Source organism: Dromiciops gliroides, chromosome 2, assembly GCF_019393635.1.
Source record: "Dromiciops gliroides isolate mDroGli1 chromosome 2, mDroGli1.pri, whole genome shotgun sequence".
NCBI classification, from domain to species: domain Eukaryota; kingdom Metazoa; phylum Chordata; class Mammalia; order Microbiotheria; family Microbiotheriidae; genus Dromiciops; species Dromiciops gliroides.
The window spans coordinates 218,912,796-218,927,110 of NC_057862.1; the positions used below are offsets into that span (position 1 = coordinate 218,912,796).

General features: G+C 38.1%; 1 protein-coding gene across 1 annotated transcript in view; it reads left to right on the plus strand.

The window, feature by feature from the left end:
* Window positions 1–14,315, plus strand: part of GALC (galactosylceramidase) — a 69,952-nt gene that overhangs the window by 17,463 nt on the left and 38,174 nt on the right. Inside the window, exons 6-7 of the mRNA XM_043984845.1 lie at window positions 237–275; window positions 4,058–4,188. Coding sequence (XP_043840780.1) covers window positions 237–275; window positions 4,058–4,188 — 170 coding nt within the window. The remainder of the gene's footprint in view (window positions 1–236; window positions 276–4,057; window positions 4,189–14,315) is intronic.

Genomic DNA, 14,315 nt, shown 5'->3' on the forward strand with positions numbered 1-14,315 from the left:
GTGCAATAAATATTTAATTCCTTTAAAACAAAGGGTTTTTGTTTTGTTTTGTTTGTTTTAAGACACCCTAGTGTCTCATAAATCATAAATGTATGAATTGTATAAGGAGTGAAAGTAAAAAAAAGTGACAGTGACATAATTTGAAACATGGGAAGGGGATGGCATTTATGATGGTTCTTTTACATTCAAACTTTTATATTTCAACCTTATTCAAATATTAATTTTTTTTTTTGTAGATTTGGAATGAAAGGACATTTGACAGTCAGTATATAAAGGTTTGTAGTACCATGAAAAGCCTTATTTCCATACCCTTGTTGGCAGAAGAAATTTCTCATGATCCCACTGAAATGAAAGCTGTGGCAACACCAAAACATTTATTTTGTTGCTTGTAACAATATTGTATAAAATCCATCATCTTAGCATTTGTTTCATGTTATAATAACAAATTAACTCCAAAGATGATAAAATAATTTTTTAGCCATTTTAAAATCCTGGTATAATTCAACAAAGAAATCTTTTTTTATTTTTTTAAAACTTCCTACTTTTTTTAGGGGGGAAACTGGGATAGGAAACAGAGATGGTCTAGACTTATGATTTCATTAATGTCAGGAGTTTCCCATGAAGAAACTTTTGCAGTCCATGCAAATTAGCTCCTGTTCTGCAATTTAGGATCTTAGCCAGATACCTGGGGACACTGAGAGATTAAGTGCCTTATTTTGGGTCACACAGCAGGAAGGAACTCAGGTCTTTGACTCTCAGGTCAGCTCTCATTACCCCTTTCCCAGAGGAATGATTTCCATTTGTAAAATCATTCCCGGGATTGAGTTTTTGGAAACTTTTAAGTTTTTGTTTACAGCAAATGTGTCACTTTAAAAGCAATTCTCAGTTATAGCGAAAGACTAAAAGATAATAGATAAGCTACCTCTCGAAAGGCAAAGATGAAAACCAACTCAGAATCCAGTCTAACTTTGAAAGAATAAAGGAAAAAAGGTGTGTGAGTTGGAAGATTATCAAGATATTTTTCTTCACCAAAATTTAAATTCAGTCAAACAGTTTTATTTAATATTATTACCCAAGAGATAATAGCTTATATAAAGCTTATAGCTTTGTTTATCAGCTAGGTTTATAAAGATATGACTGAGTTATTATATTTTCAATTTTGACTTTGGGAAGGACAAACTTGGTTTTAAAATTCTGGTTTAGAACTAATGTCAGAGCCCTTTTGTAATGAAGTTAGGAAACCCTGAAAAAAAAATCCTGAAACATCTCTACTAAGAATAAGATTTAAAACTTGGATTTTTTCTTCCATCCAGTGGTTCAGACTCCATTTGTAATCAGCATGTTTGTTAACTCTTGTGTTAGTTTTTTTGGTGATCAATTCAAAGATTCTGATATTTACAGATACTAATGTCATTTTCAAAATTGTTGGAAAATATATGATGGTTTACAGTTTAGGATGAAGTGTGCTATAGTTTTTATTAGGTGCCCCTCTCATTTTTGGGAAATCTAATTTTTTGAATTTTAGAATTTCTTCATTAAAAATAATAATAACAACAACAAAACCCTACCATTTATATAGCACTTTGAGGTCTGCAAAGTACTTTACAAATATTTTCTCATTTTATCCTAAAAGAAGTGTGGGAGCAGGTGTTATCATTACTTCCATTTTACAGATGAGGCAGGCAGTAGTTAAATGACTAACCCAGGATCATGTAGCTAGAAAATGTTGAGGTAGAATATGAACTCAGGCTTTCCTCACTTCAGGCCCAGTGCTCTATCCACTGCCATATAAAGGAAGTATATCCTCTCTTGAGGCCTTATAGAAGGTCAAGGGCTCAAATACACAGTATGATAAGGCATGGATTAAACTGATATTCACTACTTGTAGGGAGCATTCACACCAATGAGGTCATAAGTCTATTGGAATTACTGGAGTCATTGATTTTATTTTAAAAACCTCAATTTTTTTCTCTCATGCTAGCTTAATAATAGTGATCCAGATAAATTGCATTTGTGTTATGATAGAACTTCAATTATTTTTAAAAAATCTATGAGGCATGGGGGAAGCTAGGTGATACAGTGGATAAAGTACTGGTCCTGGATTCAGGAGGACCTGAGTTCAAATCCTACCTCATACACTTTACACTGTGTGACCCTGGGCAAGTCACTTAACTCTCATTGCCCTTCAGAAACCCCCAAAACAAAAAAACCTCATCCCTGCCAACTTTTTTTTTTCTTCAGGGCATCAGGGGTTAATGTTTATTGTGTTCATTTTTAAAGCACTTAGCACAGTGCCTAGCATATATTAAATGCTATATAAATGCTGTTGTTGTTGTTGTTGAATTATGTCTGACTCTTCATGATCTCATTTAGGGTTTTCTTGGTGAAGATACTGAAGTGATTTACCATTTCCTTCTCTAACTCATTTTATAGATGTGGAAACTGGGGCAAATAGGGTTAAGTGATTTCCCCAAGGTTACACAGCTAGTAAGTAAGTGTCTGAGGCCCGATGTGAACTCATGAAGATGAGTCATCCTGACTCTAGGCCCTGCACTCTAGCCACTTCACCACCTAGCTGCCAGATAAATATTGGCTATTATTATTCATTGGTAATAAATTACAGACTATAATCAATTAATTATTAATTAAATTAACATTGTTAAGTGCTATTTTTTCTTTCTTAAACTACTTGAGAGTAGAGATCACACTTTTTACTTTGTATCCTCCCAAAATTCTTAACATCATGTATGTATCTATAAAAATTCTTTTTTTAAAATATTTTTTTAACTAAATATAAAATGTTTTGAACATCAGTTCTTTTAAAGTTTTGAGTTCCAAATTCTCTCCTTCCTCTTCCCCCCCTCCTAATTGAGAGGGCTGGCAATTTGATATAGTTTATACCTGTCTAGCACTATTATTGATTGCCAGTGTAATTTAATTTTCTATTGACACCTGTTTCTGCCTGATCTACAAACAGATATTATTCTTTGCCTTTTTTGGTAACAGAACAGCATTTTTCACCTTCAGTATAGTACAAAATTATTTTTCCCTAAGAGCATTAATGTTTTTAGGCCAATCTTTTTTATATTTGGACTTATTTTTGTCACATTGTATAGGTTAACTTCAAAGTAATTACATTAATTATCTTTTTTTTGGTGGGGCAGTGAGGGTTAAGTGACTTATCCAGGGTCACACAACTAGTGAGTGTCAAGTGTCTGAGGCCGGATTTGAATCATCCTGAATCCAGGGCCTGTGCTTTTTTCACTGTGCCACCTAGCTGCCCCATTAATTATCTTTTAAGGTAATATTACATTGAGGTTTAAAATTAAAATTTCATCTAGAAGTCTATGCACATAAATGAGATGTTTAAAGTATCTTTTCTTTCCCATTCCTTAGCCCTGTCTTGAACCATCTCTTACTAAAAAAAAAAATACTAGCGAGAGCGGAAAAAGCAGTTCAGCATAACTATTTATCACAAGAACCAAGTCTGACAATCTATATCATATTGCATATCTGTAGTCCCCCACCTTTATAGTGAAGGGAAGAAGTTGCATTTTCCTCAACGTTCTCTTGGGGTCAAGCTTGGAAATTATAATTACACAATGTTCAGTTGTGGTTTTGTTTTTACCCCTTTGTTGAAATCGCTATGTATATTGTTCAACTGGTTTTTCTTAGTCCTTCATATATGTCTTCCCATGAATTATTCATATATTCCATTACATTCATATGCTACAATTTGTTTAGCCATTCCCTGGTCAATAAACACCAGCTTTTTTTTTTGAGTTCTTTGCTACTACAAGGAGTGATACTATGAAAATTTTTGTATCTATGGGACCTTTTTTCCTGTTGTTGACTTCCTTGGGATACACTTCCTAATGATAGGATCTCTGAACTGAGAGCTTTGTACCTTTTAGTCATATTATGTTAGGCTGTTAATCTTTTTTAAAAAAAATTAATAAATCTTTAGCTGTTAATGTGGGTCATTTAATAAAATTGAAAATCCATTTACTATTTTTGCTTTTTGTTTTGTTGCATTTGTGGCTTTTTCTCTCTAAAGGTCTTAAAAAAAATGCTTTATCAAAATGGCCTGGACAGAGTGAAGATCATAGCTAGCGATTACCTCTGGCAGCCTATTTCAGTTGCTATGTTACATGATTATGAACTCATGGACGCCATCGATGTTATCGGGTAGGAAATGCTTGAGACTATTTTCTGTGTTTGCCCTGTATATTATGAGTTTATTTGTCTTTTCCAGATTAAACCACATCTTTACAAAGTCAGTTCTTATCTGTTTCCTTCAATTAAATGTACTTCTGATAAGATATCTGCACCAGATTAATTGGTACTTTGGTTTTTTAACATGTTAGTATTACTTTTAGTTCTTTTTTTTCATAGTATAAGTATAGGTAAGAGGTTTTTGAGAATTTGTGAAAGGTTTTGAGTCTGATAGAAAGAAGTCTAGTTCATTAACATAGAAATAGATATGTATTAAGGTATATGGCTAGAATCTACTATTAGGTACTATAAAGTTGTTACTAGGTGAAATTCCCTTTCAAGGATTATTTAAAGCTTTCAGGCTCTCTGTCTTTTGTCTTTAGTTATTGAGAGAAAGCACTAAATATCAATTTATTAATTATTAGATAGCTTAATTAATAAATTGATTATTAATTACCCAGAAACTTTTTCTTACAGGTTTTGTTCATTTGTCACAAATAGAAGGCGCCGAAATAGAAAAGAGAAAATTCTAAGATGCAGAAGTAATGTGAGATAGTATTCTAGGCTTGGAAGAAAATCTAGTATAAAGGAGCAGAGATCAGAAATGGATTGTTGTGTGTGAACGACAGCAAAAAGACAATTTTGACTATGCACTGTGTGGAGGGGAATAACAATGTTGGAAAGGTAGATTGATACCAAGTTGTGAGGGCTTTAAAAGGTAAAACAGAAGAGTTTATATTTGGTCCTAGAATTCATAAGGAGACATTGGAGTTTATTGAGAAAGGGATTGACATGGCTAGATCTGGACCTTTGGAGTATCACTTTGGAAGTTCTCTAGAGCAGAGGGGTCATGCTCAAAATCCAGTGCAACATGATGTTAATTTGCGTTTTTTTTTTTTCCAGTCAGTCTTCAGTTCAGGATCTGTTTTTATTTGAGTTTGACACCCTGTTCTATAGAAGGGATTGGAGAGAGATTTGAGGCAGGGATGTCAATTGTGAGGCTGTTGCAATACTCCGAATTGGGAGTGATGAAGACCTAAACTAGGGTGGTGTCTGGGTGAGTACAGAGAATGGAATGGCTGCAAGAGATGGTGTGACAGCAGAAATGGCATGAATTTGCAACTGATTAGATATATGAAATGAAGGGTAATGAGAAGTATAATAATCCTGATGTCATAAACCTTGGAGTCTGAAAAAATGTTAGTGCTCTTGACGAAAATAGGAAAGTTCTTAAGAGGTCTGGATTTGGGAGGAAAGATAATGATCTTTGATGTTTGATGTTTGATGTTCCTAGACTACAACCATTTAGAAATCTCTAGGAGATAATTGGAGATGTATGACTGGAGATCAGGAGTTAGCATATAGATCTGCATAGAGATGATACTATGGGAGCTAATGAGGTCACGAGTAAATGCAGAAAAAGAAAGAATAGAGGAGAGCCTAGGATTCAGCCTTGATGTACATCCCATTTCAGGGGCATGAAAAGGATGAAGAGCCAGCAAAGGAGACCAAGGAGCAGTCAGACAGGTAGGAGGAGAACTGAGGGGAATCCGTGTCACAGAGACCCAGAGAGGAGAGGAGGTAGTCAATAGTGCTATGCTACAGAGAAACCAAGAAAAATGAGGGTTGATAAAAAGGTCATTAGATTTGACAATAGAAAGATCAGTGGTAATTTTGGAGAGAGAAGTTTCACTGGAGTCTTAGAAGCCAGATTATAAAGGGCTGAGAGGAAGTAGAAGCAATGGGCTACTTGATGGATTGTTTGACTGAGAAGGGGAGTAGAGATGTAGAGAGATAGTTTAAGGGGTTTATTTCTTGTTGTTTATTTTTTTTAGTATAGAGTCTTGGTTATCCATGTAGCCAGCAGGGGAGGAATCTGTTGATAAGGACTAATTGAAGATTAGAGAAAGGAAGAGAGGATGATTTTATGGCCAGTATGCTGGAGAGCTCGCAGTAGGGACAGGATGAGGGGCACACATAGAGGGGTTGACTTTTATGAGGGTAAGAATCACCTCGTCATCTGTCTCTGGTAAGGGAGAAAAAGGTGAAACATGATGGCAAAAGCATTGTGAGATACTGAGAAGGGGAGAAAAGGAAGCTCATGGCAGACAGTCTCTATTTTCTCAGTAGTGGAAGGGAGGCTTGGGAAAAGAGGTGATTCAAAACAGCCTCTGTGCAGCACGGGATAGAAAATAAATGAGGAAGGAATAAAGGGATTGTCTTGCTTTGGGGCATGCCGCACTGAGAGCAAATCATCTGTCACGGACAATTAGTTTGGTTGTATGATTTCTTCGAGCTTGTTCAGAAGCTTGTGAGTAGGAGCAGAAGAATTGGAGATGGTGTTTGAACTGAGTCTTGAAGAAAGAAGATAATTTGATGAGGGAGAAGAAAAGAGGAAGAGCATTCCAGGTATGGAGCACAGCCAGTGCAAAGAAACAAGGGATGGGAGACGGAGTGCTGAGTGTGAAGTTCTCATTAGCTGGACTGTAGAGTTTGAGACATGAGTGTGGACCAGTCAGTGTATGGTGAGGGGCTTCAAAGGTGAGCTGGAGCTAAGTTGTAAAGGGCTTTAAAAGCCAAACTGAGTTTATAGTCAATCCTAGATGTAATGGAGATACCACTGGAATTTGAATAGAGGAATGATATGGTCAGATCTGTTCTTTTTTTCTTTTCTTTTTTTTTTTTTTGCAGGACAATGAGGGTTAAGTGACTTGCCCAAGATCACACAGCTAGTAATTGTCAAGTGTCTGAGGCTGAATTTGAACTCAGGTCCTCCTGAATCCAGGGCTGGTGCTTTATCCACTGCGCCGCCTAGCTGTCCCTGGTCAGATCTGTTCTTAAGGAAAAATCACCTGTGTGGAGAAGGGATTGGAGCAGAGTATGATACCTGAGGCAGGTAGAGCTGTTAGGAGGCCATTGCAGTCATCCAGCCTAGAGGCAATGAAGGCCTGAACTAAAATGGTGGCACTGAGTAGAAGAGGACAGATAAAGAGATGCTGTGAAAGTAGAAATGGGAGATAGCAAAATAATAGAATATTCACTAGGGTACTTTGTATCAAAATCTTGTGGTGAGCTGCTTGGAAATGGAGAAACTGAACATAGAGATGATTTTATTTGCTAAAGGGGTGTGACACTTGTTGATCAGAATTAGAAATTATCTTCTGACCTAGTTTTTCCTGGTCTTGTCAGATGCTAAAAATAAATTTAGGCGTAAGAATGTGACCTACTTTCCATGTGATTGCTAATGTTTGGGTGTGTCTTACTACCTCAGTTAAATTAGATTGCTGCACCAACAGCATAAAAAAAGGAAAGAGCTCTGTAAATTGATATAAGTTGTGTGACCTTGGACAAGTCATTAAATCTCATTCAGGCGTGGTTTTCTTGTCTATAAAAGAGTGGCCATTGATCCTCTCATTATCTCAGAGGGTTTGGTGAAGTATGTGCTTTGTTAGCCTTAAAGCATGAAAGAAATTAACATTATCATTATTGTTTTTAGACAAGTTTTGACTTGTTTTCCCAGGATGGGTATTTTCAGTGTGACTGTGGTTTAAGATGAAGGTATCTCTTTTGTCTAGTTATGACTGCAACAGCCTAATTGTTTGGATAATAAAATTTGCTGACTAGTCAGGACATCTAGTACCTGTCCTCATACTGCTCTTTGTGGGAAGAATTACCTGTCTTCTCCATCCATAACGTTTAGTCCTATAAAGAGAGTGATTACAGCTTTTCCTACCTTATAGAAATGAGTAATAATGGCATTAGTAATAATACCACTAGTGGTAGGCATTTATTAAGCAAACTCAGGAGTTGACATTGTATTAAAATGAGTGAAAAGTCTATAAAGTATTTTAAAAATCTATTTTCATTTTAGAGTACTTTATTTCTTAGAAGGTTATTGAAATGATATATTGACTATTCTGTTTGCATATAGTTATAGAATCCTTCATTATGATTTAGAGAAGGGCCTTTAGAGATCTAATCCCTTCATTTTCTTGAGGGATAACTAAATAGCTACATTTGTCTTGCTCATGAAACTTTATTATTTTATTTTATTTTATTTTTACTCTAAACTTTACAAGTGTCAAACAAAATGAGCATTTCATGAAATCTTGTTACTCAGCGTATTTTTTTATCAGTAGCAATAATGTTGAGTCTGATAGTGCATTCTGTGTATTCCTTTTAAAAAATCCAGATTAGTTTTTTGTCTGTCTGTCCGTCTGTTCATCCATCTATCTGATTATTTATTTGAGACTGAGTCTCCCTACCTCACCCAGGCTAGAAGTATAGCAGTCACTTACAGGCTGATTCCCTTATCCCATTGATGACTGGCATGGAAGCTTTGATCATTTCTCACCTTTTGGGCTAGTTCATCTCTCCTTAGGCAATGTGGCAATCTGGTTTCTCCCTCCCCTCACTGGTGCCCCTCCCCCCCAATATTGCTGCTGGAAACCTTATATTGCCTTTACCCTACTGTATGTCAGAATTCCCATGCTAAAGTCATCTATCAGTCTCAGCCACTTTGGCAGAAGGGGCCCTGTTGGGTGTTCCTGACTAAAGGTGCATCTCCTGTGTCTTACTTCATAAACTTTTTAACAACTAAGCATTAATAAGGATGCTAACCTTGTGTGGTAAAAAGTTTTTAACAGTCGGTTAGTGAATATGGAAAGACACCAGTTTTTGAAGGACCACCCTTTTGGGGAGGAGACCGACGGCCGTGCCCGGGCTATGCATGTCAGTCCAGTCCGGCTGCTAAGCACTCCACTTCCGGGGTGCGAGCTTAAAAGGCAAGGAGAGAACGGAAGTGGGATCTCTTTCCTGCTCTCCTGGTCCGAGGACTGGCTCAACACACAGACAGACGCTGACTGGAGTTGGACGCGGCCCGGCTCGTCGTTAGCAGCACATGCCTGACGCGGCTCTCCTCCCCAAAGGTGGCCTTGGACTTTTGGTGGGTTTTATACGGAATATAGAGTAAGCTTAGATTTAAGACTATTTGTTTTGTATTTCTACTTTCCTATCCCTCTAATCAATATCACCTTGTAACTACCAAACAATAAAAGCTCTAACTAGAGACCAGAGGCTTCTTCCATTTACTAGTCTGGGAGATAAATTAAGGGAAAGGTTAAAGAGGGGAGATTAATGCTCTAGTATCCAATTTTAAATCTCACAAAGCTTTCTTGTTAGGGTTCTAGCTCATTGCCATTAGGCCTTTCCATATTGCCCCTTGAATATACCATAATAATACCATAATAGGTATTTATTGCTGTTAATTAATGGACAGAGGAAGTAAGCATAGTATAATAGAAAGAGAAACAAATTTGGAGCCAAAAAGATCTGAGTTCAGATTTTTGCTCTGCTCCTTATGGCCTGTATAATTTCAGGCATCTCTGAACCTCACTAGGTTTCGGTTTCTTCATGTGGAAACTGAGTGGGTTGGACTAGATGACCTGTAAGTCACTCCTAACTTTAAATAGAATCCCATGATCCTCTGAAGTTAAAACAAGAGATTTAAGTGGATGTGAATACAGTGATATTCATTTGTTCTGTTCTCTTTCACTTTCACAAAGGTAATGACGTATGGCATATGGTAGAGCAGAAAGGGGAACTATACTAACAATAGACCCAGAATTGAGTCCTAGCTCTTGTCCTAATTTAGGAGGGAGTCTTGGGCAAGTCATGTCCTTTCTCTAGGCTTAATTCCCTTATCTCTAAAGTATGGAGGTCTCACTAGAATGTCTCTAAGGTTCCTTCTAGCCCTTTTGTTTCTATTTTCCTATGATTTTTTTATTTTTTATTTTGGTTTAGTTATTTTCAGTTGTGTCCCACTCTTTTTATGATCCTGTTTGGAGTTTTCTTGGCAAAGAGACTAGAGTGGTTTGCTATTTCCTTTTCCACCTCATTTTACAGATGAGGAAACAGAGGCAAACTGGGTTAAGTGACCTGTCCAGGGTTACCTAGCCAGGAAGTATCTGAGACCAGATTTGAACTCGGTAAGGTGAGTCTTCCTGACTCCAGGTGAGGTACTCCATCCTCTGTGCCACCTAGCTGCCCATTTTTCTCTGATTAGCAATAGGCTAAAAAACTGATTGTGCCTATGTTGACACATAGGCAGCCTAAGTGTTCAGTTGATTCTTTTTGTCTTCATTTGGCAATGTTAGCTCATTAAAGTAGAGCTTAAGCTTGACAATGTGATAAACTCTGCTTGTTTATTCCTTTCTAGGGCTAATTTCCAAAATACTCTTCACTTGCCTAGAGCTTCTAATGAGGATATTTAAAGAAAACAAAACATTTGCATGAGAAGAGAAATGTTAACATAGATTGTGTTAAAATTGTTCACAAACAGTAGTCAGCCATGATATACATAAGGACTTCTCTGCACATACAGAAACTTTGCCTGTGAAAGGGCTCACAACTTTAAAGCAGAGGGCAGCTTCATGGGGGAAGCAATGTAAAACCAGAAGAGGTAGAATTGGAAGTTTTTTTGGTTGCAAGGGAAGGGCATCATTCCCATATAAAACAGCCCTTGTTCTAATTTCAAGTTGGAATAAAGAAAAGTAACATCAACAAATTAAAATGCTTACTCAATTCCTATTTTAGTCTAAGGTATTAATGGAAACCAATTGGAAATATCTTAAATGAGTGATCTAGATACTTATTTTTTATTTTTTAAAAGGGTTTTGACTATTGGCTCTCGCAGTGATGTAAGATGAGGATGATATTTCAAGTCAAATTAGGTTTGTGTATAGCAAAGAAGGCAGCTAGGTGGCTGTGGATAGAGTGCCAGGCCTGGAGTCAGGAAGATTGATCTTCCCGAGTTCAAATCTGATCTCAGATACTTACTAGCAATGTGACCCTGGAAAAGTCACTTCATCCTGTTTGCCTCAGTTTCCTCATCTGTAAAGTGAGCTGGAGAAGGCAGTGGCAAACCACTCTGGTCTCTTTGCCAAGAAAACCCCAAATGGGGTTACAAAACGACTGAACAACAACAAATAGCAAAGAGGAAGACCATTGTTTACTTCAATTCATTGCAACACATTGGGGCGGCTAGGTGGCGCAGTGGATAAAGCACCAGCCCTGGATTCAGGAGTACCTGAGTTCAAATCTGGCCTCAGACAACACTTACTAGCTGTGTGACCCTGGGCAAGTCACTTAACCCCAATTGCCTCACTAAAAAAAAAAAACCAAACCATTGCAACACATTAAGTATCTGCTTTGTGCAAGACTCTGAGGTAAATCTCAAGAATACAAAGACAAAGGTAAAAAATGGTGCCTTTAAGAAGATTATATTATTTTAGGAGACTATAATTTGTACTGTAAATACAGGAAAATTTGAGGAGAGAACATTAATATTTGGGAGGCTCAGAAAACACTTTATGTAGGTCATGGTACCAGCATTGAGCCTTGAAAGAAGCTATATAGATGGAAGAGGCAGAGATGAAGAAGGAACACTTATTCCAGGCATGTGGTCTCACTTGTTCGAAAGTCTGGAGATGGGAGATGGGATGTCAAATTTAGAGAATAACTGGTAGACTAATTTAACTAAGACATAAGGCACATGAAAGGGAAAGAGTAACATTTATTTGGAAAAGAAGGTGGCATCCAAATTTTGGAGGACATTAAGTGCTAGCTTGAGGAGTTTTGATTTTTCCCTAGAGGTAGTAGGGAGTCACTGCTGATTTTTAATAGGGGAATAAAGTAATCAGACCTTTGTCCCTGGGAATATTAATTTAGAAGCTCTGTGGATGATGATTTGGAGAGAGGAAAAACCAGAAGCAGGGGTCAGAGCAATTTGGGGGCTGTTGTGTAATAGTCGAGGTGAGAGGGGATGAGGGTCTGAACTAAGGTAATAGTCTTGGGAAGAGACAGAAGGATCTCGATATATGAGAGATGAAGAGGGAGAAGAAGACAAAACTTGGCGCCTTATAGGATATGTTTATGTGCGTGGGGAGGGAGAGAATTTCTAGGACGAGGGATTGGCCATAGTGTTGGAAGCTACAAAGTGATCAAGTCGGATGAGGACTGAGAAGAGGCCATTAGATTTAGCAGTTAAGAAATCATTCATGCTAATCTGACAGAGGGTAGTTCAGTCTATTAGTAGAGCCTGAAGGCAGATTGTAAGAGCTTTGGAGTTGAGTGGGTAGTGAATGAGTAAAAAGAGGTAGAGGACATGTATTGTACTAGATGGCTTAGATTTCTTAACATTTTTGGGGGGTGTATCTTTGACCCCTTTGGCAGTCTGTTGAAGCTATGTACCTTCTCAGATTAATATTTTGTTGCCTATATTTGTAATTCAGGGAAATGCCAAATTTCACTTAAGGGATTAATGAAAATAAAAGACTTTTATTTTATTTTATTTGCCATCCAAGTTCATAGACTCCCTGAAATCTGTCCTTGATTCCCTGTACCCCAGTTTGAGGAACCTCACTCTAGAGCTGTGATTCTTCAAGTTTCATTATGTAGGAGGAAAGATAAGGCAGTAATGTGAGGAATGGCCAAGTCAAATGGATGCTTTTTTTTTTTTTTAAGTGAGGCAATTGGGGTTAAGTGACTTGCCCAGGGTCGCACAGCTAGTTAAGTGTCAATCGTCTGAGGCTGGATTTGAACTCAGGTACTCCTGATCCAGGGCCAGTGCTCTATCTACTGCGCCACCTAGCTGCCCCCTCACCTTTTTTTTTTTTTTTTTGGATGCTTTTTAAGAATGGGTGCAACCTGAAAGATATTTGAAGTTAGGAAGAAAGGGGCTAGTGGATAAAGAAAGATTAAAGGAGAGAGAGAGAGAGGGTGAGAGAGAGAGAGAGAGAGAGCGAGAGAGCAAGCGAGCAGTGGAATGTAGAGAGCCTTGGCCTTGAAAAATAGGTGAGCCCAGAGAAGAGATGTGGGATGGTGTAGAGGGATTTTGGGATATGATATCAGAGATGAGGGAATGCCCGATAGAGAGCCTTCTATCTTAGTTAAATAGGACGTGAGATTTATTGTTGACAAAAGAATGGGTCCCTAAAAACTGGGGGTTGTTTGGGGAGCTTAATGAGAGAAACAAGGTTTTGGATGATGTCAGAAAAGAATAAAAAGTCTTGCCACAAAGCAGCGAGGGCCAGCTGAGATCGTGTATGTTTTTCTGGACCTGATTGGCATCATTACATGGCTTTTTTCATCAGCACTTGGAAGAAACTTAGAAGACAGGTGATGTGTGTAACTCATGTTTGCGATCGGTAAGACACAGGCAGCAACAGGACCAGGGGACAGGGATTTCCAAGGATTATGGAACTGGTCCACCCCAAGGTTAAAACTGTGAAGGGAGAAAAATGAGGCTAAAACAGGGCTTCTTAAACTTTTTCCACTAGTTACCCCTTTTTGCCCAAGAAATTTTTATGCCACCCTGGGTATCTAGGTATATAAAATAGGTACACATAACCTTTTACTGATGGCAAATTTTTTCGACCCCCCTCACCCCCCACATTCAGTTAACGTGACCACATGTGGGGTCATGACCCACAGTTTAAGAAGCTTTGGGCTAGAACAAGGTTGAAGGAACTTGAACGGAGAGGAGTGGAGGGATTGTAGGCATTGCAGGTCATAGTGAAAATAAAGAATATTGGTTTAGAAAGAATGAGAACATTTATTAAGCATCTTCTGTATGACAGGAACTGTGCTGAGCTTATCTCATTAAGAGGGCAGGGAAGCAGTCCCTGCCATCAGGCATCTATTTTAAAATTTTTTGCATGTGTGTGAGGCAATTGGGGTTAAGTGACTTGCCAAGGGTCACACAGCTAGTAAGTATTAAGTGTCTGAGGTCGGATTTGAACTCAGGTCCTCCTGAATCCAGGGCCGGTGCTCTATCCACTGCACCACCTAGCTGCCCCCAGGCATCTATTTTAATGGGGAAAGACAATACAGGAAGGATGCTGGAAATCAGGGAAGTGGAGGGAGGATAATTGAGCCAGGGTTAATGGTAAAGAGATAGCCACAAAAGGTCTTGTTGGGCCCCAGCAAAATAAAAAGATAAAAATTCACCAGTTAGAGCTGAGAGAGGCTCAGGAGTGGAGTCCAGATTATCTGTTGAGAGAAGGGGTAGAGGCAGTCGTCTGAGTAGATGAGGCATGATT